The sequence below is a fragment of the Mastigoproctus giganteus genome, chromosome 5, assembly GCF_048544385.1.
Source record: "Mastigoproctus giganteus isolate SK-2022 chromosome 5, ASM4854438v1, whole genome shotgun sequence".
Taxonomy (NCBI): domain Eukaryota; kingdom Metazoa; phylum Arthropoda; class Arachnida; order Uropygi; family Thelyphonidae; genus Mastigoproctus; species Mastigoproctus giganteus.
The window spans coordinates 225,503,800-225,529,005 of NC_143579.1; the positions used below are offsets into that span (position 1 = coordinate 225,503,800).

The following is a 25,206-nucleotide window of genomic DNA, read 5'->3' on the forward strand; positions in this document are numbered from 1 at the left end:
ATTATAATTTTTCCTATTGATTATTATATTCGATTAACGTGTTTCCGTTTTGCTCAATGCGCTTATGGGACGAATTAATCGAGGCTAGCCTATATTCTTTTTTATGAAAACCCCAAACATGAGAGGTATTAGAACCTATAGTGCTTAGTACCATGCAGGGGTTGGAGTTGAGAAGATAGATATTTGTTGACATTAGACTTGAACTTCTGTAGACTGTAATTTTCAGGAAAGACATATGAAGGAAGGTTGTTCCAGAAAATGGCAGTTGAATGAATAAACGAGGAAGATGAAAAGTTGGTTCTGTGAGTTTGGAGTTGGACAATAAGTGGATGTTGGCTGGTGGTGGCATGTGTTCGGACTGTTTTGAAAGAGAGAGGAGGAATTATAGAAGCCAATTCAGAAGAATAGTGCCCGTGGAAATATCTGTAGAAAAGGCATGCAGCAGAAACAGTATTCCATGGTAGGGCAGATTTGCAATTTATACAGAGTGAACAGCTGTTTGGAATAAAAGTAACGCCGAGAGAGAAAGAGAAAACCAAGGTTTTTAGATGCAGAGGAAGTAATATTTGTAATGTGCTTGTGCCAAGAGAGATTAGAAGTCAGGGTAATCCCCAAGAGAGATATATCACCATGCCTAGAAATTGGAGTGTCACCAAAGATAAGCATAGGAGCAGAAGAATCCTTTTTGCGATATAAGACAGGACTGAGTTTTAGAAGGATTGAAATCAGCTAAGTTGCCTTTGCCCCCTGGAGATCGGCATTTAAGGAATTGGTAGCGGATATTCAAGAAGTTGAAGCTGATTGAGCAAGGCAAGGTTTCTTAAACTGATAAGTGGAATGCAATGTGCTATCATCAACAAAACTGTGGATTGAATTTCCAGTCAATGGAAGAAGATCATTGATATACAAGAGGAAAAGAGTGGAGGAAATAAACGAGCCTTCGGGGGATACCAGCATTAGTGGTGAAGTTAGAAGACAGAGAGCCATCTACCATCACCCTCAGTGAGCAGTCAGAGAGAAAACTGGATAACCAGTAACAAAAAATAGTTGCCAAACCATAAGATGGAAGCTTGTTTGGAAGACATTTAAGCCAAAAATGATCAAAAGTGTGTTTTATCAAACTTTTCCATTGAATTTGGCTGAGTAGAAGTAATTGCAATTGGACAATAATTGGATGGGAGGGATTTGTCACCCTTTTTAGGAACTGGCTGGATATGAGCAAATTTCCAAGCAGAAGGAAAAACACCTTTGGAATAAGAAAGTGAAAAAAGGCAGCAAAGAACAGGAGTAAGTTCAGGAGCACAGGTTTTGAGAACAAGTGAAGAAATACCATCAGAACCTGGAGCTCTCTTAGCATCAAGATGCGTCAAAATCTTTCTGATATCCCTTTGATGGAAGACCACGGGAGGTATTGAATGGAGCATGTTGGGAATGGTGGGAGGCGTTTTATTAAGATCATTAATACATGAGTTGGAAGAAAAATGGGATGCTAGCAGGTCAGCTTTATCCTTGACTGAAGTGACACCCAAACCATTTTGTTTTGACAGAGATGGGAGCAGATATGGGAAAAAGTTGCAGCCAATATTTTTGGCAAGAGATCAGAATCCTTGGCTACCATTAGGGCAAGAAGTGAGTTTTCTACTCTTAGCCTGTTCAAAATCTAGTTTGGACTGATTAATAACTGCTTTACAATTGTTGCGAGCTTTGGTGTAATCAGAAAATGAAACTGAAGAATTGGAAACAAGCCAATTACGATATGCAACATTCTTCACTTGAACAGCATTAGCACATTTATTGAAAAACCAAGGTTTAGATAAAGGACAAGATTTTAAAGTGTTGTGTAGAATAAAGGATTCCATTCATACAAGAATAATTTAACTGGCATGATCTGAGCAAATTCTGACATCAGAAGTTTTGAGACAGTAATCCAACCAAGAAAGGAAGAAAAGAAATCTCGCGGTTCATCCCATTTTGCATTCTTGTAATGCCAAACAACACAAGGTTGGGAATAGTCATGAGATAAAGGCTCCATTGGAGAAGAGACAATCACCAAGTTGTGATCTGAGGTGCCTAAAGGACCACTCATTTCGACACCATGTGCTTAGAAGGGTTGTTTGTGAGAAAAAGATCAAGCATGTTGGCTGCATGGTTAGGATTGTCCAGTATTCTTTCTTGTTGATAAATGAACAATCTGTGCAAGGTCATTAGTAATTGCAAAAGCCTCAGCATCTTGACCAGATGGGGCTGTGTGACTAGAAAACGGAAGCCATCTGGAGTTGTGAACATTAAAATCACCAAGGAAAATTACTGCACTGTTAGGAAAGTTGGACTGGAGAAAGTCAAGTTGCAAAGAGAGGGAGTCAGAGTTCCAAGTGATTAGTGGAGTTGGGAGAATAGTAGTGACAACAGATGAATTTGACAGAGTAAGGTAGAGAGATTTTAAGCCAGAGAATATCAAAAAAGGGAAGATTCCAAGTTACCAAGTCTCTGACAGGCAATATCGGAACGGACATATGCACAAGTACCACCTTTGAGGCGAAAGGAATTACAGCGAATAATTTTGGCAACCGAGATGAGCAATGGTTGAATCAACCGATAACAGAGATTCTGTCGGAAAAAGTACATGGGGTTTGGCAGACTGTAAGTGAGGGTGAGAAACACTACCTTGATTTTTCTCTGTATCTCACTGCAGTAGCATACCCTGATTACTGTCATTAGCCACTCCAGCAACTCTTGTATAATCTGCAAACTTAGATGTGAAGTCTGATATGCCTTCAATATTATTAATAAATATTGCAAACAATGGGCCCATTACTGAACCAGGAGATCCCGCTAATAAGATTAATAAAATAAATTTTTCTGTTTATACTCCGGCACAACAACCAAGTCAGTAGAGTTTACAATAAATCGTCAATACAAATATTTATCGTATTTAGTAGTCACGGGCTTGAACCCCGGTCCACTCAAGGAATGCGTGCTATGCACCCTCTCTCCTGACCACTGGGCTACGTCAGGCCATAATTAGTCCACAGAATGCCAGAGATAACCACTCTGTCTTCACCCACTCCATCTCTTTATCTGTAGCAGTTGCTTTCCCCACACTGCTGCAATTTGTACAGCAGTATTTTATGCATAACAATATCAAAAGCTTTTCCAAAATCTAAAAGTATGGTGTAAAAAAAAGTGTGTATATATATACAGGGTGTCACAGGTCTGTACTCATAGGTAAAATAAAATACATTTTAATCACCTTAATTATTGAGATGGTCAAAATGAGCTCCTTGTACATCCATGCATAGATTGTTTGGTGCAATACATTCTCTATGCCTGTGTTTTTCTAGAGGAAGATCTTCAACATAGGATTCTAAAACTTGTTTTGAGCACATGCAAGTAATTTTCACCTGTAACATTTGCCTCAAAAAAGGAAGGTCCCACCAACTTGCAATCATGGATTGTGTATAAAACTACAACCTTAGGATTAACCTAGGCTTTTGACCATCCAGTTGGGGTTGGTATCAATCCAAATTCAACAGTTATGCTGATTAACAGAACCATTCAAGTGAAAGCAGGCCTCATCACTGAACGTAACATCTGATAGCAAAGTGGGGTGGATGCACACATAAAGTGTGTAATACCTACCTACAGAATTCCACCCATCTGTCAGCGTCATCTTCATGTAATTCCTGAAGCAATTGCACTTTGTAAGGATGGAATTTGTTTTTTTCAAAATCCTTGCAGCAAACATTGGCTAATACCAACTTCCTGGCCAAGTTTCCTCAAAGATTTTTGGGGACTTCTGTTAATGGTTTCAAGAATAACAGCAGAAGTTTATTCTCCTGTGTATGTTCAAGGATGACCAGTACATGGCTTTTCAAAAACGCTACCAGTTGTCTTTAAACAGTCAAGTAGTTCTCCAACAAATCACTGCAACTGTGTTTTTATCAGGTGAAATATCTCACATACTTGACTCTGGCTCTTGCACATTACATATAAGAGCACCAGTTCAACCTTCTCTTGTGGTGTATATTCACTTATTTTTCAATATCTACAAAATAAAACTAATATTTATTAATGATATCAATAATAACATAATATATCCTATGAGTATGCACTTTTTTTTGACATCCTGTATATATAAGCTTGCTTTTTTTTTTTTTTTTTGCATCATTTGCCACTATTAATACTATTTTTGCATCCAACTGTTTTTATACTACATCATAGTATCCAGTCAGATTGGTCCGACAAGTTACACCTTAATAAATCCATACTGTGACTGCTGTATAACTGTGTTCCTATATGGATAATCTTGCATTACTTCTTTAATCAATGACTCCATTATTTTCCCAGGAACAGAAGTGAAACTTGTAGATCTGTAATTATTCACTTCATCCTTTGATTCCCCTTTGTATATTGTGAATCTAAGGATGCTCTCATAATTATGGCTAAAGATTTGCTGACCTCTTTTGCAGCTTCTTTCAGTATAATTGGATAGTTTCATCCCTGGTGCCTTATTGATGTTGAGCTTCAAGTTTTTCTTCCATACTCCTCTCTTATGCAAATTAACAGAACCATTCAAGTAAAAGCAGTGAACATGACATCTGATAGCACAAAATCATTTAGCTCTCTGTGATTTAAAATATCTATTATTTTTGAGCAACCCGAGCAATTCATCGCCCTTCATATGTAGTGGACTAATGTAATTTATCGCTTCTCACAATCTGCCTTAGCTTGCTTAACCCACTTGGTGACTTGATTGAAGCTAGTTTATACTTATTATAGGTTTCTGTACCTCCTGATAATTTATAAACATCATATGCATTTTTCTTCTCTGCCATTAGTGTCATCAGGTTATCTGACATCCATTTAGGTCTAAATGGGGGGGGGGGCTCACATCTGGTGAGTTTGGGCTTGGCACACCCAGGGTCCTGAGTTGGATATCATCATTCTTCTCTTTCTTGGTGATTCCCTTCTACTTTTGACTCTCTCTCTCTCTCTCTCTCTCAGAATAATTCGGGAAATTTTTTTGGCTGGTGCAGCATAAGCCTTGGGCTTCCTTGCACCATATAGCTAATAATAAACCTTGAACAGTATCTACAGGCGCCTCCGTAGCCAGGTGGGAAGGAGCAGCAGTGCGTAGCACATGCTTCTTGATTAGACCGGGGTTCGAGCCCGTCACCACCAAATACGGAGGATGTGGAAAGGTCAGAGAATGACCACCGCATATCCCGGAGCAATATGGCCTTAGTTGCTAATGCTCCTAAAAACCAAATAACTAACTAACTAACAGTATCTATTATTTGGCATAAAAAGTTTATTAGCTTCTGTAATTATTTCACTGAATGCATTCCATTCAGAATTCACTGTTGGTAACATCAGTTGGACCTACTGAATAGATTTTTACTGTCTGAGATCATTATAATTAACTTTATAAAAGCAAAAGCCCTTCACTTTGCCCTTGACAGTAGTTACATCTTTAAATTCCACATCATTACATTGTGATCACTATCACATAATAGGTCTTTTATCTGCAGTTTCTTAATGCACGAAGAGTTGCTGCTAATAATCAGATCGGCAGTGATTAATTGAGACATGCTGGTGTAGAAAAGTTATTAAATAAATCCACAAAAGCCTTGTTACTGTATAAGTTGATCAACCCAAAAGTTCCAGTCAATATCTGGACAGTCTAAATCCCCCATTATAAGACATTCCGATTTACTATCCCACTCTGTCTATATAGACAGAGTGGGCTTGTTCATCATACTCATCAGGTCTATAACATAATCTTAATATAATTTAGTTTTCCCTATCATTTATCATTATGTCACACCAAACCGAACATTTCACTCACTATCCATGTTGACTGGATGCACAACCTTAAATTTGTAAATTGTTCAAGTAAGAATTAATATGTAAATAAACAATCTTTTATATATAATCATTATTAATATCACATTTTGATATGAAATTGAATTATCTTCTGTTTTGGGATAGTATTCATATACACTGAGTGGCACCCCATTAGCTACACTAACCCTTTTCACGAAAGTAATATTCTAAGAGTAAAGTGGGAAATTACTGGACGATTAGTCTCACTTCAGTAGTAGGGAAAATCATGGAGACAATGATCAAGGGTTGAATTCAGGATCACTTAGAAATGGAATTCTGAAGGGTACTCAGCTTGGTTTTGTAAAGGGAAAATCATGTTTAACTAATCTGGTTAGCTATGTTGACAGGGTCACTCAAGAGCTGGACTTAGGAAATAATTTTGACATTGTTTATTTGTATTTCAGCAAAGCATTTGACTAAGTCCCACATGAGCAGTTACTTTATAAGCTGGAACAGGTTGGAATCACAGGGAAAATCCTTAGATGGATAGCTGGATCGCTTCAGGGCAGGAGGCAGAGAGTTGTAATAAATGGTTATTCCCAAGGAACAGTATTAGGACCACTGTTGATTTTCGTAATGACATCGATGGAGGGATAGAGGGTGTGATGTCTAAACTTGCAGATGATATAAAGATTGGTAGAGTAGTTAATGATCACTGCTAAGCAGAGCATGACCTAGATAGACTTCAGAGATGGTCAGAAAAATGGCAGCTGTGCTTTAATCCAGTAAAGCACCTGGGGAACAGTAACCCCAAAATAATTTATACCCTTGGCTGAGTTAAACTAAAGCGGGTAGTGGAGGAAAGGGACTTGGGTGTTACAATACAGTCAGACATGAAGTTCTCCGAGCATTGCAGACTGGTTGCAAGTAAGGCGCATGATGTCCTATCAATGATTTATCGAACAATTACTAGTAGAGATAAGGACATCATAATACTATTATATAAGGCTATTGTTAGACCACACTTGGAATACTGTGTATGGAGACTGCACCTAAAGAAAGACATAGCTTCTTGAAAGGGTCCAAAGATGGGTAACTCGCCTTGTGAGATCAGCAAAAGGGCATCCATATGAGGAAAGACTTCGAATATGTAGGTTGCAGAGCTTGGAAACTAGGCACCTTAGAGGAGACTTGATTGAGGTGTTTAAAGCTTTGAGAGGCATAAGCAAAATGAATGAGGACAAAATTTTCGCGGTTATAAATGATTCTAGAACAAGGGGCCATAATTTCAAGTTACGGGGGAAATGTTTAAACTGGATTGCAGGAAGTTTTATTTTAGCCAGCGAGTTATAAATTACTGGAATAAGTTACTTACATGGGTGTTAGAGGCTAAAAGTTTGGGGACATTCAAAGGTCAGCTGGATAATTACTTACGGGAGGAGGGAAACGCATAAGTTGTCTATTTCCTTTTCTCTTATTATTATTATTTATTTTTTTATTATATATATATTTTTTGCTGGTGCAGGGAAGCCTATGGCATAAACCATAGGCTTCCTTGCACCATGTGGCCATTGCTAATACTAATAACATTCGTTATTAGTATTAGCAATAAAACTGCAACCCTGCAGGGGTTTTCACATACGACTGTGTCTCAGATGTACTGAGATTGGTCCATTCAATCTTGATAAGATTCCAGCCAGTGACAAATCCTGGTTCCTGTTGTTCCATGCTAATGAGAAAACCAGAATATGACAAAAAATAGCATGAACCCATCTTGCCAGTTATGAAAAATGTAGGCTGGTGGTGCAGGGAGTGTTTCTGTAGTGGAGTCCGTGATACCAGTACTTAGGATGTTACAGGTTATTTAGAAATTATTTATGAGCAGGCACATCCCTTCATTGCTGCAGAGTATCCATCTGCAAATGGGTTCTTTCAATAAGATAATGTGCTGTCATAAGACCAGAATTGTACAGAACTGGTTCCAGGAACATTAGTCATTTCAGCCTACTGCAGTGGCCTCCCCAGTCATCAGATCTCAATCCAGTTGGGCAGCTGTGTAACGAGGAACGGGCTCTTTCGAATAGAAATCCATAACCATCCAATTTGAAATAACTTTGGGAAACAGTTGAGTCAACATTGATCAGCATGTTGGCATTCTTTTGACACCACATTGAATTGATGTGACAAATCCAGGCTGTTTCAAGGGGGACCTACATGCTATTAGGTGGGTGTATCTAATAAAATAGCCACTCAGTGTATGTATTGGTTCAATTGTCTTGATGCACCAGCTTATTGATTAGGTCAGGGTTTCTCAAACTTTTATTGCCTTCCATCCCTGTTTTTGGTACTATATATATAATTTTACAGTAATCTGATTTCTAATGTAGTCTTGGATTATTAATAAGTAAATTGGATTCATAATCCAGTTCAGTACATTAAATTTTTAGCCAAGCATAAATTTGTGTATATTCTTATTAAAAGATTTTAGTGTTTGTTTACTTAAATTTATAATAAAAATGATTTTATTCCTTTATTTTATGCTCTCATGCAGTGGTGGAGGGAGGAGTGAATGTCTCACAGTTTGGGAAACACTGAGGGTGATTAATTGCCATGCTTATTGTATATAGGCCTTGTAATTCATTTGTCTCCTTAGGAATGACTATGTAAAATAATCTGAGAAGGTTTATATTGGTCATTTCTTCTGAATTCAACCTCATTCTCATACCTTGATGGGGTATTTCAGTGTGAACATTTGTAGGGAGATCAAATGAGTCAAGAACAATTTAATGAAAATTTTTTTTAATAACCTTATTTACAAGATAATACAGTATAATCATCTGCATGCACAGCAGTTTAGTTAATGACAAGTTACACCAAACACAGTTTAATGGAATCTAGACATGATATCCAATTTTTTGTAAAGTTAAACACAAATCATAAAGCTTCAGATGTACTGCTCTACCATTCATATCCAGACACCTGCCTTTAGACAAAAAAAAAAAGTGCTTTTATTGTGTAATTTAATATCTTGTGCTGAAACCTTTTGCTTTCATGATGGCCTTCAATCTTTGCGGCATACTCTCACCCAGCTTTCTATAAATGTCAGGCGATATGTTCCTCTACTCCACCTTTAACACAGCCACCAGTTCGACCTTGTTCTTTGGGCAATCTTGACACACATTTTCCAATCCAACTTTTCCACACCCACGTCCTCAAACCACTCTGTTGCAACCTGAGCAGTATGGCATGGTGCATTGTCTTGCTGATACAAATCTGGGCCATTGCCATAATGTTGGAAGTGCATAATTATCCTTGTCCTGGTATTGCACAGCATTCATGGTTTTGTCAATAACAACATTGCCTCCACCAAACTTCATTGTTGGGCAGGAAGGAACTGTTCCCCTGGCATTTTCCACAACCAGGAACAGCCATCAGACTGGTAGAGTGTGAACCTTGACTTGTCCGTCCATAGCACTGCTTTCCACTGCTCTACAGTCCAGGATTTGTGCTCCTTACACCATGTTAATCGGCATCTAGCATTTGTTGAGGTGATCAATGGCTTGTGAACAGCTGCACAACCATTGTAACCCATATCATGGAGTGTCCTATGTATTGTACTAGTGCTGACATTAGTTCCAATACTCTCACAGAGAGTTTGTGTGACTTGAGACAGTGGCAAATTACAATTTGCCAGTCAGTTCTTTGCAGAATTCTCTTGTCCCATTCATATGACGTCACTAACCATTGACCTAGGGATCCCTGGAGTGACTGCAATGTCTTGTACAGAATGCTTGCATCCTACTATCATTCCACATTGGAAGCCTGTTGAACGCGTCATCTTGCATGCCCACTTTTGCAATTGTCTGTTCGAAGCCCAGTGTGCATATTTATAGCAGGTTCTGTGATGCAATAGGACCTGTTTCCCCATTCATGGAGGGGTGTCTGGATATTACTGGTAGGGCAGTATATAATATATAAAGCTAACTGAAGCCAATTACTGGAAAACCTTGTTAATTCCAATCTAGATAGTTTACAGTTAATTAATATCCTCTGCCCCTCCCAATAAGGTTTGGATTTTAATATTTATTTTCAGATTTAAATTTGAAGATAATATTCAAAAAGAATAGGTGATAATTATTGAAAAGTGCTTATGAAAGTATTTTTATACCAATGGGAGATATCTAGGCTTGATCTATCAGATATAACCACAAGCAGTAGCACATATCACTGCACAAAAAAATACATTTGTAGTTTGTAATGATATTTGTAAGGATTGTGTCAAGATTTTTAATGTTTAAGTAAAGCAAGGATAAAAAATGGTTACAAAAAGAATTAACTGTATTATTTGAATCTAAATTTTTGTGCAGTTGATAATAAAACTAATTCCTTATGTGAAAAAATGGGGATACCACAGCAGTGGTAGTCAATGCAAAAGATATCAACAGAAGAGTTTGTGGTTTTACAAAGCAAAGGCTATTAATATTCCAATTTCATTTAGGAAAAGGCAGAGGAATATTTTAGGTGTACAAACAGATAGCTTCCAAATGTGGAATGATATGGTGTCAATTTATTCTGTTATTTTAAACTTTATAAAGAAAAATTTGACTCCTTTCTTCTGTTGAAAATTTCTCAGTACAATTCAGCATTATTATACATCATATAAAATTAGAAATTTTGGTGCCAAAATGAAATACTGGAGCCCATTTAATTCATTGTACACAAAAGTTTGGAGCTTGAATTAACAAGGTTTCCCCCCTTTTCTTCCAAATATGCTCTATTACCAATTGCACTTCCTTAAAACTTAACATAAAATTGAATTTAGTATGCCTGGATGAATTGCATGTTCCTTATTGAGAGCCTGGTTTATGAGGATGACTATTGAAAATAAAAGGTTTTCAGACTTCTACTCCACTGCAATAAAAAGAAACCATGCAATGTTATTTACATATATCACATCAGAGTTATACTGATCAGCAAAAATAGACAATTCCTTTTTTAAGAAACTAAACAGCCGCTAAAGAAACAGGCTCACAGAAGTATTACATTCAAATTTCAAGACTAAAACTAGTTTCTTAGAAATACAACTTAAAATTATATAGTTATAGTTTAACCACTTAGAACAGAACTTGCATGATACAACAGTCATGCACCAGGAGATGCCACATTGGAATTTTAGGGGCTCTCCTTGTGCATGGTTGTTATACTGCACAAATCTTTTCCAAGTGGTCAAACTATAACTATATACATTAACTTCAGACAAGTTACTTTTAATTACAACTTAACATGAAATGAGAGGAATCAACTAATTTTCTACTCCATTAAAGCTATAATTGTTTTCCAAATTAAAGCACAAATTCTTTGTTGTTATTTTCTGTTTATTCACATCAGAAATGAACTCCTGATGCTCATAATATATATAATTTAAATGTATGGTTGCATTTGATAACTACCTGTATCTTATTCATTCATTCTTTTAAAACAATTCCTAATATGCCACTAAAAGTAATAATGCATGTTAAAACATATTTATAAATCTATATTTTTAAAATTTCTTGCAGAAGTAAAGTTATGCATGCATTGTGATTGAAATAACAACCTAAGGTAGAATTTGTGTAGTAAAACTTTATTACAAATATTCAAGTGTAATGGTCATCTGAGGAGAACGGGCCAAGCATTCTTGTTTCATAACCCACAAAACATGCTATCTATCAAATAATGAGCCATGAAGTATTATTAATTTTCATGTTAAGAAAACAAGAATCACATTTTCCAAGGAAATGTTAAAACAAACAGTTATTTATCGATTTCACAAGAGTTTGCTTATTCTAAAATGGAAGGAAAAGACTTTTTTTCACACTGGACAGTACCCCTGCACATTATGGCCCTGTCAAGTGACTGCCCATGTTACCAAATTTAACCCCCACACATGTTTTTCCCTGTAGCAGCTATTTACATTCTCAGAAGCTCTGTACCATAAAGAGCCTAAAAACAGTAAAACTGAAAAATTTGCTAAAACTGATGTTATTTGAAAGTTGCAAAAATGTGTGGGTTTTTTTTTTATGTAGTGAGACTAAAGGACGTCAGGCTGAAGTTTCCCTTAGCTTTCTCTATCGTATTAGGAAAGAATAGCACAGCACTGGTTGTAGATTTATATATTGGGGTAGGAAATGGCAATTACAGCTAGAGATAGGAAAATTTCTTGGGCCATAACTTAGGTTACTAAAAATTCTGGGACTAGTTAACCAGGAGAAGCCTCCCATTAGGTTAGTTTGGAACTGAACTGAAGTCTAAACCTGATGTTAAATCTCACTTTGTGATGTAACCTCTTAGTAGGGAGCCAGCTGTGTGGTTGCCAATGTGGAACTAAGCCATCAAAATTGGATAAATTATAAGCTGAAATCTTATATCACCATGGAAGAACAAATCAATCAAGACTCATAATAGCTTGGTCAACAAGGTCATCCTGCTGTTGACAGCAGGATGACCTTGGGAAAGTTTTGGAAAAGATGTGGATAGAAGTATCAGGCAAATAAAAAAATGTTTTGCCATTTTGTTAAAAATTCCAGAACAGGGAGGAATAATAAGAGCAAGTATAAAATCAAAGAGGATATTTTAGAAGGATACTTTGATTGATTTTTAAACAAAGGAGTGTGGAAATGATTGAAGTGGAGGAAATTTTGAATACTATCTCTATTATTAAGGTAGAAAAGGCTGCGAAAATAAATAAAGTATTGAAAGGCCATAAGTGAAGGTGAAATTGGTGTGTGTGTGTGGGGGGGGCTGGAATGTTGTAGTGCCTCAACTTCCAGCACCTTTGGGATGAACTGGAATACAAAATTAAGGCAATGCCAAAAGAGCCCTCTGCATTAGCAAAGCTCATGAATGCTTTAAAGAAGGGGGCACAATACCACTATTTTTCTGCTAGAAAGCCTGTCACATTACATTTAAGCAGTCATAATGGCCAAGAGTAAACCAATGTAATATCAATTTCTTTGAATAAATATGTTTTGTTAATAATCACAAGTGTCCTATGACTTTTGGTGGGATATTGCATATTATAAGAAACATGCCAATCCTTTATATAGAATAGGTTAAGTAATCTTTTACTTCAAAATCTTATTACAATTTTAACCATATCTAGTATTCTATTTTGGAACCTGTTTGGACATTGAAATTCCAGTTTATTCAAAACGAGCAAGTGGAAGGACATGGAATGACTTATTTGATAAACAAACACATTATCCTGCATTCTGGGATCATAGTTTAGATATTTTACTTAATTGCACACTAGACTATTCCATATTCTTTCAAAACACCATGGCTTCTTCTGTGAATAACAAAAATTAAAAATCAAATTTACATAAATAGGCATCTATAATTATCTTTCTGGACATACAGAGATGATGATAAAAAAAAAAAAAAAAATACAGAAGTTACATCGCTGAAACAACGATGTCAAAGGCAGTGCTCTGGTTTAGATGCAGAGAACTGCCTTGGTCAATTGGTTCTCTCTTTGCTGCAAAGCTGAGCCATCAGAGATGGGGGATATCACATCACTTATTCTCCTTTTTGGCTGTAAAGTCTTGTTCCATTTAGGTTTCCACATGGTACTGTTTCTTGCCTTGGAGGTTTGATGATCTGCCTAAATACTCTGCTGAGTAGTACTTTCCTGCGAGCCTTCAGTTTGGAAATGATAACCTTACTGATGTTCCTACTTGCTGTTTTTTCTATAATTCTTTTGGATGCAGAATGTCTTAAGAAAATTTTTTGCTGACATGTTATGTCCAACACTTAAGAGTTAAAGACATGGTCCTAAGTGGTGTTTAATGTGTGAAATCATGTTTTTTTTTTTTTTTATATATATATTGGATGTATTCTTTGATATCCTAGTTTGGGCCTACCAGAGAATGTTCTACACGTGTAACCAAAGTGAACACTATATGATGGTCACCCCACCATATAGTGTTCACTGTATGATGGGGATCCGAGGGTCGTATCTTTAATTATACCTGTCAACTGATGGGGGGGGGTACTTAATGTTAACCTTGATAATCCAGGAATAAAGGTTTGGTTTACTCCTCTTTAAATCAAAAATTTAATATTTTTGTCCAGGTAATTAATGTGGTTATGAAAACATCAACCTCATCTTTGCTGCAACTCCAAACTAAGAAAATATCACCCATATATCTTAACCATAATTTATGTGTAGGATAATCAATTCTTAACTGCTCTAAATCTCCCCTGTACGCTTCAGCTAATAAAGGAGGGGTCTCCATACTAAGGCCCCCTTTTTGAATGTAGTATCCTTCATTGAAGGAGAAATAGGCTTCTCCTACTCCCAGCTTCATTTACGTCACAGATTTCTAAGAAGTGGAAATCAATGATTACGAGCCCCATTGTTAATTCTTTATCCACAGGAGAAGCCATAGTATTCTGAAACGTGTGTAAGTCTAATATATGATTATTAATTAAAGTATTTAAATTGTGACACTGAAATACAGCATATGTTTATCAAATTGTAATTCAAAGGAACATGTTAGAACAATTTCTAACAATGAGTTACCATCATAACTTGCATTTATTATTCTAATTTGATAAGATCTAACAGTAACATTCATATCTGTGCATGATGTATCAAGATTTTAATGTATTCCTGGTGTACACTGCATATGATGCAAAAACTGTATCAGCTGTGTGTATGTGTTTTTTCTATCTATATTCCTATTTGTATTTTTTTAATATCTCACTAATTAATATTGAAAATTATTACAGATAAATCTAGCAGCCATTCTTTGAATTTGTTCAATCTGTACCAATCATCTATTGCTCATGAGGGTCCCACAATTCATCAAAGGTCTTACCAATACTGTGTAGGCACTCAATTTAAATTTTTTGTTTCTTTTAAAATTCCCTAAATTAAAAATGCAATAGTTAAGTTTGTAGATAATGCTAATTAATATATTATTCTGCTATAACAAGCCTTTTCTTCCCCCTTTCTTTAAATGTGTGCATAAAATGCATGTAATTCTATTAAAGATGATGTATATGTTTTTCTTCTAGATTTTTATAATTAAGTTTTTATTTTTGTATATATATATTCATTTATGCATATATACCATTCATATGATTGATAGCTTATCAATATTCTCAAGTTGTAAAATGTTTACACTTTATAAGTTATATTCAACATTGTTTTTGTCAAAAAGAAAAACCTTCCTGGGGCACAAAAGTTTACACCAACATTTAATGGAATGAGGTCATTTATTATTAACCTTATTCAATTAAATAACCCCCAAAAGTAATCAGTCAACACAGAATCTTGGGCATTTAATATGGTGAAAAATTCTACAGGTTTACACACTGCAATAAAAGCTTGTTGCTGTGACCTACGTGTATAGATCTCGGTGGGCTAGATGGTTGCAGAGTCAAGAATGTAAATGATTTTTTGATCTTCACAGAAACTGAGGATAGCATTAAACATAGAACTTAATTTTAAAAAACAAAAAAAAAGTAGTGATACCTCAATTCTGTCCATACCATTTCTGTAGTTTTATGGACTGTACTTATTAAAAATTAATAATAATGTAAATGTAAGGAAATAGTTCTACATTAGTATAAAAGATGAAGGAAGATAACTGTCTTGTTTAGCTCTTGTAAATAATGTGGAAAGGTGACTAACAGCATATGGCATTAAATTTTAATATATCCGGGCTTCCTTAATAACACAAAATAGATGGCAAGTTATGAGAAAGAAGATAAACAGTTCTATAAAATATAACATATATTGTAAGTTGAAGGAATGAGAATGGTAAAGGAAAAAAAAAAAATTATCTGGAATAGAAACACAATATCAATCAAATAATATTCTCTTACATATTATATTGAATAATTTGTAATTACAGCAAAATGAGAATAAATAAATCTAACCTTTGACTTACTTCTCACTATTTACACATTTTTTTGTCATTTACAAAACTAACCTCATGTAGTTTCCTAAAATTTGCACTGTGCTTAAATTGTCCAAATCTGATACAAACTAACTTCCACAAAAATGTGATATATACAGGATATCTAGAAGATCATTGTGTTCCTGCCACATTTATTTCTAGTCAAATGACTATCATTTGAACAGCTGAAGTTCCAAACATTCTAAGTGCCAAATTTTGCTAAAATCAGTTTTTGCCTTAGAATAGTTCTATGCCAGTGTCACAGAACCCTCTATAAGTTCTAAGTGCCTCCCACCAATAATTAAATTATTATTGGTGAGGGGAGCTTAGAATGTACAGAGGGTATTGACACTGGCACTTAGACCATTTGCAACTTCAGCTCTCCATATATTCTCAACTTTAAAATATCCACCACTGGGAAACTTGACTGGACAAGTGATTTTAGGAACCTTGTTTTATGCTGATTTATCCATAGGTGAGTGAAAATTATTTGACAATAAAGCAATGAATGTTTCTGGTGGAAAATGTATAGCAATTCAGTGTTAAATGCACCAGACAAGCAAGCCTTAATTTCTGAAACAAGGTGAACTGGATGGTCCCTTGTTATGTCTAAGATTCCATGGTATAGGTCCCTTGTTTAGAAAGGCCTGGGTTTGAGTAACATCATGTAATGGAAATCACTGGATCCAAGGGGCCAGAAGAGGCTCTCAAATGCAATCGCTATGAGAGAGAGCCCCACCCATTTACTTTTCAGCCTGCACAATATGCAAATGAGCTTGTAAATACACAGGTACATACATGTTGCAGGGTGCATGCATTTCAACAATGTGCTCAATCAGGGAACCAAATGTGTCAATTAACCCATTCACAAAAAAGGAAACTATTTAGAAACAACAACAAAGCCTCTATATAAAGAGTACTGTATGTAATTTTCCCATTATTGGCATCACTCTATAACATGTGTCATCAGATTCATTTGGAAGCGAGAGATGGGACACAGATCAGTTTTCTGAGAATAGGCTAAAGAGCATAATTAGAATATTAAATAAATTTTATGCTTAGATCCTAGGATTGCCCATAAAGTCAGAGTAGTAGTTTACAAGAAAATTATATTGTGGTGTTACGTGGGTTTCAACTTGTGGCATGAGTAATTATGTGCAGATATCCCCCTCTCCAGGTTAGTCAAAAATTCAGTATCCACTTTCTTGCTACCAAGTGAGCCATTGAAGTATATGAGACTTAAAACTACCTAATAATATTGTAGTGAAAGTTATAAAACATGCTGCTTTAGGAAGAAAAAATGCACTTGCCTAGTGCAGCATTTCAAAATTCACGAGGCCATTCAGCAAAGATTTGCTGAAACATTTTGCTTGTAATGCAGTATGGTGACTAAGTTTTCTAAGACTGCTTAGTTACATATGCCTTGAGACCTGGCAGGCCATTATTACTAAAAGAATGATGAATTACTAAGGGGGGGAGAAAAAAAATTAATTTTAGCATGAGGCTGCTTTTGACAATTAGAAAAACTATACCGATGGAATACACTTGAAGCTTTTTAATTACCCCACATATCTTTGCTTTTATATATATATTAAAGAAAACTTTTACTTCATGCAGTTTATTGTGTTATAACCATACAATGAGAATTTACCCTTTAAGGAATAGACAGTGTTCAAAAACTATTAGATGCTTTGCAGGATGGGGAGGGTTAAGACAATAACATGCAACGTTTGATTTTCAAGGAGATATCCAGTAAATTCAAGTGACCAGATTTTAATGCACAGGATGGTAAGCATTTATGACCAGCGAGTCATTATGCAAATCGAAGCAACTGCAGGTGAAACTACGCCATGTGCGCGAGTTGGGACACAGTATAAAAAAATACCTGATACTGAGCTTCATTAATCAGTGTTACTCTTGTTCTTCAGATGGGAAAGGCAGCGGACTTAAGTGAGTTTGACAAAGGCCAAATTGTAATGGCCAGAGCATATCTGAAACGGCAGGGCTGGTGGGGTGCTCACGGTCAGCCGTGGTTAGTACCTACCGAAGTTGATCTGCTGAAAACTTTCTTAATGCACAGAATGGCAAGCATTTATGACCAGCGAGTCATTATGCAAATCGAAGCAACTGCAGGTGAAACTACGCCACATGCGCGAGTCGGGCACGTGGTGTAGTTTCACCCATTAAAAACAGCAAACCTGTATTTGGAATCATAATTAAATTCTATTTTTTATGCTATTTGTTACTTGACTATTTTTCGCCCCCTTGTTTTTTTGAGTGAAAGTTTAATTTGAAATAAAGGTTATCCTACTTTTTTTTTTTCTTTTATTGTTACCATCTGTTAACTTGTATATGTTTTAGGACCACTTGTTTATTTATTACGGCCTAAGAGGTCATAATATTCTATTTAATTCTCCCTCTCAATATAATTCACTAATAATGAAGCATTAATTTTGTTTTTTCCTGGTCAGTAATACCATCTCATTTGTAATACTTAAACATGCTGTGCCCAACTGCAACTTAATTCAACTGCATTTATTTGTTGTAGTGAAGTTGTAGTGAACTTGCTTTACAATAAGCCTAACTGGATCCTACATTTGCTCAGTAATTGCTGTGTAACTACAAAATTTTTCATGAAAGATACAGAGTTTCAATTTGGTTCTGTGTGTCTAACTAATTTTAAACCTTTTAGCATACATTTTATAAGTGTAAGGCATAAGTATCTATGACTCAAAACTTCATCTCATAAGATACTTAAGGCAATTATTATAAAACAATCAAAACTACTCTGTGCACTATGAAATACGTAACTGAGAGTAATGGCATAATTAAGATTAATCACAAAAGTATAGCATATTATAAATTTTCTATCTGAACTGGGGGGGGGGGTAGGCAGGCTTTGACCTTTAAATGCAGTACAGTATCTTTTCTATTAAAGCCTGTTTATTGGTAGGCATTAAGTTTAACTTATTTTAATTGTGTAATTTGAACTAGATAGAACAACTAGATACAAGGAAAAATCTTCCATTATAGCTCAGATTTTGTCTATGTGAAAAACTTAGCATGGTTGCGATTTCAAAACTTGTATAATTAAGTTTGTGGTTAAATTTTTATAATTTTCTTCTTATAGTAATTAGTTTTTCTAAATAATTCAGTAAAGTAAATTTCATGAAATTTTAATAAAAATTTCCCAACCCAAGATACTTAATCCAAAGTGGCTAAATTCACTTGACGTACAGGACCTGGAATTTTATTTTGCTGTATTTTCTAAAATATTAATTTAAAAAAAAAACACATTGAAATCTTATATTTATATATGTTGAAATCTTATATTCATTAAAACATTACTTTTTTTTTAATTAAAATCTGATGTCTAAAATATTATGAGAGAGAGGTAAACAATGACAAAGCTCACTTTGATTTAAATAGTGATCTAAACAAATTTTATCAGTTTTGGGCCACAAAATCCATAAGCTATGCACATTTGAAGATTGCACCATTACTGAAAAAAGTAGTGATTAATCTGCCAGAGTTACAATTTAAACATCATACAGCCACAAGGAACATGTTACACAAACCCCAGATTTCTTTGTGGATAAAATAAATCATTTGGCTGACTGATTAGTTAGTCGAGTTGTTACAGTAAAGTTAATTCAAAATAAGTGCATTGTTCAGCATATCAGCTATGGCCAGCATATAAGGAATTTAACTGAGTCAATGAATGTCCAAAAAATTCAATTTGTAACAATCTGCTCGAGAGAAATGACAAGTAACTTCATGTAAGTGAACTGCTACAAATGAAATGATAAAATAAATAAAGCTCATTGTCTCTGCCTAGGCAGTAATAGGCACAATGGAATGAAAATTATGGAATCTGGTTGTTTCTGAAACAGCTGAATAAATAGATGATTACGGCAACATTTCTTATGGCATTCTATTCATTCTGCAAGTGGACTAGAAACCTATAACTGTTTGTTTACGATAACAGAATGATAATTCTGTAATTCATTTAAGTCTGCATCTGTCCCTACCACTAACCACTATTCTATTCAGGCATGTTAAATTGGCACATAGCCTCAGACATTTTGTTGTATGTCCCCAAACGTTAACTTCAGAGGTTAACTATTAAATCTACACGAAAATAATGATAAATGGTGATATACCTAAATTTATAAATTATATGATCTTTCATAAATGTTGCTAGCTGTGAGAAAACATACTTTTGCACAAGGGGAAATATGTGAAAAATTTAATTTCTCACACAACCTATACCTCTTTTGATCACCCCACTATGCAAAATCTGCTTTGGAAAAGCATAGGATAAATGATTTTGTTTCCTTTCCACCAATTTAGTAGATTTTTGTATCTTGACAAAAAAAAGGACTAATATTTATAGTTTACAATGATGGATGCTTGAGGATTTTCTATTTGAACAAGGTGTGCCACAGTAGAATAAAATTTCTGTCAAACCAAGTTTGATCTGATCATTCTGAATTAGTCTCTTTGAAGATGTTCATAGGCTAATAGAGACATTAAAAGGACACACTTAATTGCTAAAAATATGTTTCACTATGTTAAAACAATTGGATTTGAACTACTGGTTATTATATAATTTAAGTGATATTTAAACTAATTTAGATACAGTGAGTCATAGTTCAGTTCCCCTTAAAAGCATCCACAAAGACAGAAAAAAAATTTTAATTTAAAACAGCTGAAAATGTATGAACCATTTGCATCTGTGCTGGTGTGCACCTTCAAGGAAAACACAATTTTTCATCTCTGGCATCTACAAGTCATATGCTTTTTTACACTCAAGCATTGCGATTTCATCCATTTGGTCAGTAAGCAGAGGTTCCCCACTCACACTGATTGTTCAACTACCCAATATTATCGCAGCTCATTATTCTCATTCATGCTACAATTAAGATATTTCTGCAGACAAATCAGCTGCTTGATTAAATACAATTATATTGGCTATCTGCCTTGTACTATCCTACAGTACCTTTTATGGCATTAATTCCATCCCAGGCAGTAATAAACAGTCGCTGTAAATGGATGATTCAATTCCACTGTCAAGCTTTGTATCAGTCGACAGTTTATACATGTAGCCTTCACAGACTGCTAGTGGAGTGGCCAGTTCCTTGCTGTAAAATGGATACCAATGCAGATACAATAAATTTTCCACTGCTGTATACTGATGTATCCCTTAAGGTTTGGCTTGTTTAGAAATAATGCAAAGCCATAAGACAGTGGCATAATGTCTGTAAATTTTTTTGCATTTGCTGGATGCAAAACTATGCAGTCCTTGCCTGAGACCAATTCAGTCATAGTGTGATAAAAGTTCAGGAAGGACAGCAATCATAACCACTGTGCTAGCTGCAGAGCCTGTTCACAAAACATAACACCTTACAGATCGTTTTGTTTTGTGAATGAAAGTTATGAATACCACAAACATAATTTACTAACACCAACAAGGTAGGATCAAATGGTTCTAAGACCTTTTAAAGGAAGTCATTAGTTTGGGGAGAGAGAAAAAAAAAAAATCACATGGTGCAAGGCCACTCCACAAAACAGACAAACCTGCATTTTATAAATGTCATACATCATTCTTCGTGGCCTGAGTTGTTTACACTCATCCGAACATTTTAACCCACCCTTACATACATCCCCCATCTTTATCAACCCTGTGTAAAATCCAACCTACTTTAGAATACTTCTCTCAATATCTGGGATGGTTTAAAAAACTCTGCTTTTTTGATCCCTCTTTTACTGATTCATTTTACATATATCACAGTCATTCAGTTTCTCCTATCTTCATTTTATACAGATATTTCCATAACTAATAACATTCTTCTGAGTTTGGTATTTCTGTTCTTCACACTATCAAGTCTACCAGAGCATCTATTTGAGATAGTCATATAGCCTTTCACTGCTGGACTACAGCTGTGGCTCAAACTAACTTCTTTCTCTTCATTCATCCCCTCTATCTCTGCTTTCTCTAATAATCTTATCATTCGGGTCTTTTGTTAATAAATTCCTTTCTTCTAAGCCACACTGTAAAGGATATTATAAGTTTATTCCTTTTGGGGTTGAGATTATTATAAAAATAATTCTCTAAGGGAAAACAAAGCAAATGCTGATTAGAGAGAAGCAAGGTTTTTTTTTTTTTTTTTTTCCAAATGAAAAAAATGAAGTGTACACAAAAATGGAGAAATAAGGGCACCAATAAAACAAAATTGTAATACCGGAAACACCAATTCCTTTGCAAATATGTTTGACAATATTTAAAAAGAGAAATTGATAAAAATATGAACCAGAACACTAATGAATATTTTTCAGAGGTATGTCTAAAGAAAGAGCCAGTTCAAAAAAGCAATTTGGGACAAACTGGATGATTTTAGACTATGATATCAGCTAGTAGGTTTTATTATGAGATTCACTGTTATAGTCTTGCTAAAGTGACTCACAGACAGAAAAATGTGTTTTTGTGTGGTACCAAGAAAAGTCACATACACTGTTATATAAAGGAAGAGTCAATCCATGGCCTGTGAGCCAAATATAGTTCTTTGGCACATGAAGTTTGGCTATAGCAGAAATATGGGCTGAAAAATGAATGCCTCAAAATAATATTTTGTATTAATAAGAGATGAAAAATGAATAACATTGCAAAGAGCAAATGAATGTCTAATGCTTTTAATACTCAGTTTATAACTTTCAAAAACTTTAGCCTTCATTTTCTTAGTAACAGAGTAAAAGAACACCATATCCTTTTATTTGAACTGATAGGAGAGTTAAGAAATGCCCATCATCTTTTCTTTACTCCTTCACCAATGTTTGTTAGCCAAGTGTATCAAAACATTTCATAATGCTGTATACTACCTTTATTGGGAGTATTAAATATTTGAAGGACATATTGCACAGTAAATTTGATATATAAAAACAAATTCCTAGCCATCATGTACTATCGTTTCCAGTGCCCAAAAAAACTGATGCACTCTCCAGTTTTCTTAGTCCCTTTAATATATATCCCGAAACATTTTTTCCCCCTGCAACATTAGTTTCAACTATCAAGCACCAAGGAATTTAAGTTCTAGATTATGAAAAAGGAAGCTAAACAAATAGTATTATTCATAGCATTCCAATCATTCTCATGACATGCCAATTAACCTGTTATTTAACATTCTATCTAACCTTTACTAATTAGTCTGTCTTATATGCTAAAAATTTTCACTAACCTCTGATGATAATTAATATCATAATCACAGGGTATTCAAAGAAAAGTTACTTAGAAAAATTATTACATCACCTATTCATTTTGAATGGCATATTGTTAAATGTACAGGGAAATTCTATCTTGAGGGATTGGTAAATATTAAGAATATCTGAAATAACTGTGTCAAATAGATTTCTTCAACTGTTGACCTAGATTTATATACATAGAGGTTGACTTTGCTTTAGCAATGCCTGTCTAATACCTCATGGGGCTACCTTTGGCCTGTAATACAGCCCATACATGTCTTGGCATGGACTCGACAAGGCACTGCATTGTGCCCTCCTGTGTTAGTGCTACCTGTACATTGTCAGGTGGAGACAGTTGCAGCATTGAATGTATGTTCTTTTCCAGCAGGTTCCAAATGTGCTCAATTGGGTTGAGATCGGATGAGATGGCTAGCCATGGGAGGACAGAGAATTCATCATTGTGTTCCTGAAACCAGTTAACAACCTGCTGGACCTAGTGGCATGGTGCACTGTCTTGTTCAAGATACTGGAATTGTTTAGATACCCTGTCATCGTGAAAGGGTACCTGGCTGGGTGAGGATGGAAAAGTATGCATTCCTATCAAGCCACTGATTAATGTGATCAGATGACCTAGGGCATGCCACAAAAACAAACTATAGTCCCCAAACTATAATAAAACTGCATACAGCCTGCCACACACACCAACAGTGCATCCAGGTACCATGGCCTTGTGATTTTCTTTGCTTTCTCCAAATGTGGATACACTCATCAGCATTGATATAATAAAAGGATTCATCAAACTAGGAGATGGATTTCTTGAGCATGGGTACCCATGATGGCTGTCAACTGCCACAGCCTATACAAGCTAATAGCAACTGCACATCCTGCCTCCACAATTATTCCACATTCAAAGTTGGAAAGATCTCAACATTAACTCCTCCTTTGCAGACACTCAAAAACTGATCACCATGTGCATGAACTACAACCTTATATCAGGTATTCTCAACTTTTAGCCTTCACCAGTATCACAGACCAGTCCATTCCTATACAAGGTGTTGCTAATGCAAAGCCAACTCATTGTGTGTATAATCAGATTTTAAATACCCAAATAAGTCCAAGAAAGTAAATCAGGACTTTGAAGAGGCCATTCACTGGAGCCATCATAACACCCCATCCGCCGGAGATTATTCATCTGACTAAGCACATACTGCTCTTACAAAATAGGTCAGTATCCTGTCCTGTTGAAAAAACAACTAAATCTTAACTGAAGTGGCATATTATTCATAATCCATTCATTATAGTTTTAAAACATTCTGCAACTGTAACGCTACTCTTTTTACCTGCAACCAAAAAAAAAGTAAATAAATAAAATAACAATTCAGTTCAGTAACAATTTTTATAAATTGTATGTCTATTATTAAAAATAATAATAATAAATAACACACCTGTTTAATGAGCTACTTTGTACTATCTCCTCTGCAGTTCCATGACATCTGGTTCTATGTTTACGCTCGATACCTGCAAAACATTTTCCAAATGTGCATTAGTCATATAACTTCTTTTTATTTGATGTAGTTCACTTAAAAAAATGGGGTGCAAAAAAGACCCATTCTACACAAATATATACTTTAGTTTTTATTTTTAAAAACTAAAGTATATATTTGTAAACTAAAGTAAACTAAAAATGTCATATGAAAGGCAGGTAGTTTGTTTGAAATATTCAAATCTGCTTTAGAGTATCGTATATACTGAGTAGTAACACTGCTGCTCCTAAAATATAACCTGCACTTCTTGTTTCTGACTTTTTTGTGAAGAAAAATTTGTGATCTCTCCCTGGGGTCAATCCCAAGAAAGGTCACAGTCTGTAGTAAGCTATGATAAAAATTTAGGAGCAGTATCATATATTATAAATATTTTAATGAAATGCAGTTGTGATAAATGTCCTATAATTACATATAAAAGTTATTTTTTAAGCTTGCTAAGAAAGCCCATTATTGTCACTTAAAATTGCTGTGATGCTGACTCCACATCTGTTTAAATGAAGGGAGCAAATACTGTATAGTACTTTGAAATGTCATCATCATCTTTAGCATTATGGACCATGGAGGCCTTTTGCTGCCTTCACAATACTTCTCCACCTTCTGTCTTCCCATCTCTTCCTAGGAAATCTCTCACCCAGTTTCATCGTGAAGAT

At 35.2% G+C, this 25,206-nt stretch overlaps 1 protein-coding gene and 1 long non-coding RNA gene across 2 annotated transcripts in view; one reads left to right on the forward strand and one right to left on the reverse strand.

Annotated features, from left to right (window-relative positions):
* LOC150086171 (CCR4-NOT transcription complex subunit 2-like) overlaps positions 1–25,206 on the forward strand; it is a 60,511-nt gene that overhangs the window by 26,047 nt on the left and 9,258 nt on the right. Inside the window, exon 2 of the mRNA XM_090373758.1 lies at positions 14,599–14,696. Coding sequence (XP_090229884.1) covers positions 14,599–14,696 — 98 coding nt within the window. The remainder of the gene's footprint in view (positions 1–14,598; positions 14,697–25,206) is intronic.
* Positions 10,552–25,206, reverse strand: part of LOC150086172 (uncharacterized) — a 45,646-nt gene continuing 30,991 nt past the window's right edge. The window contains exons 2-3 of the long non-coding RNA XR_016546958.1: positions 24,458–24,530; positions 10,552–10,737 (exon numbers count right to left, since the gene is read on the reverse strand). This is a non-coding gene — a long non-coding RNA (uncharacterized LOC150086172). The remainder of the gene's footprint in view (positions 10,738–24,457; positions 24,531–25,206) is intronic.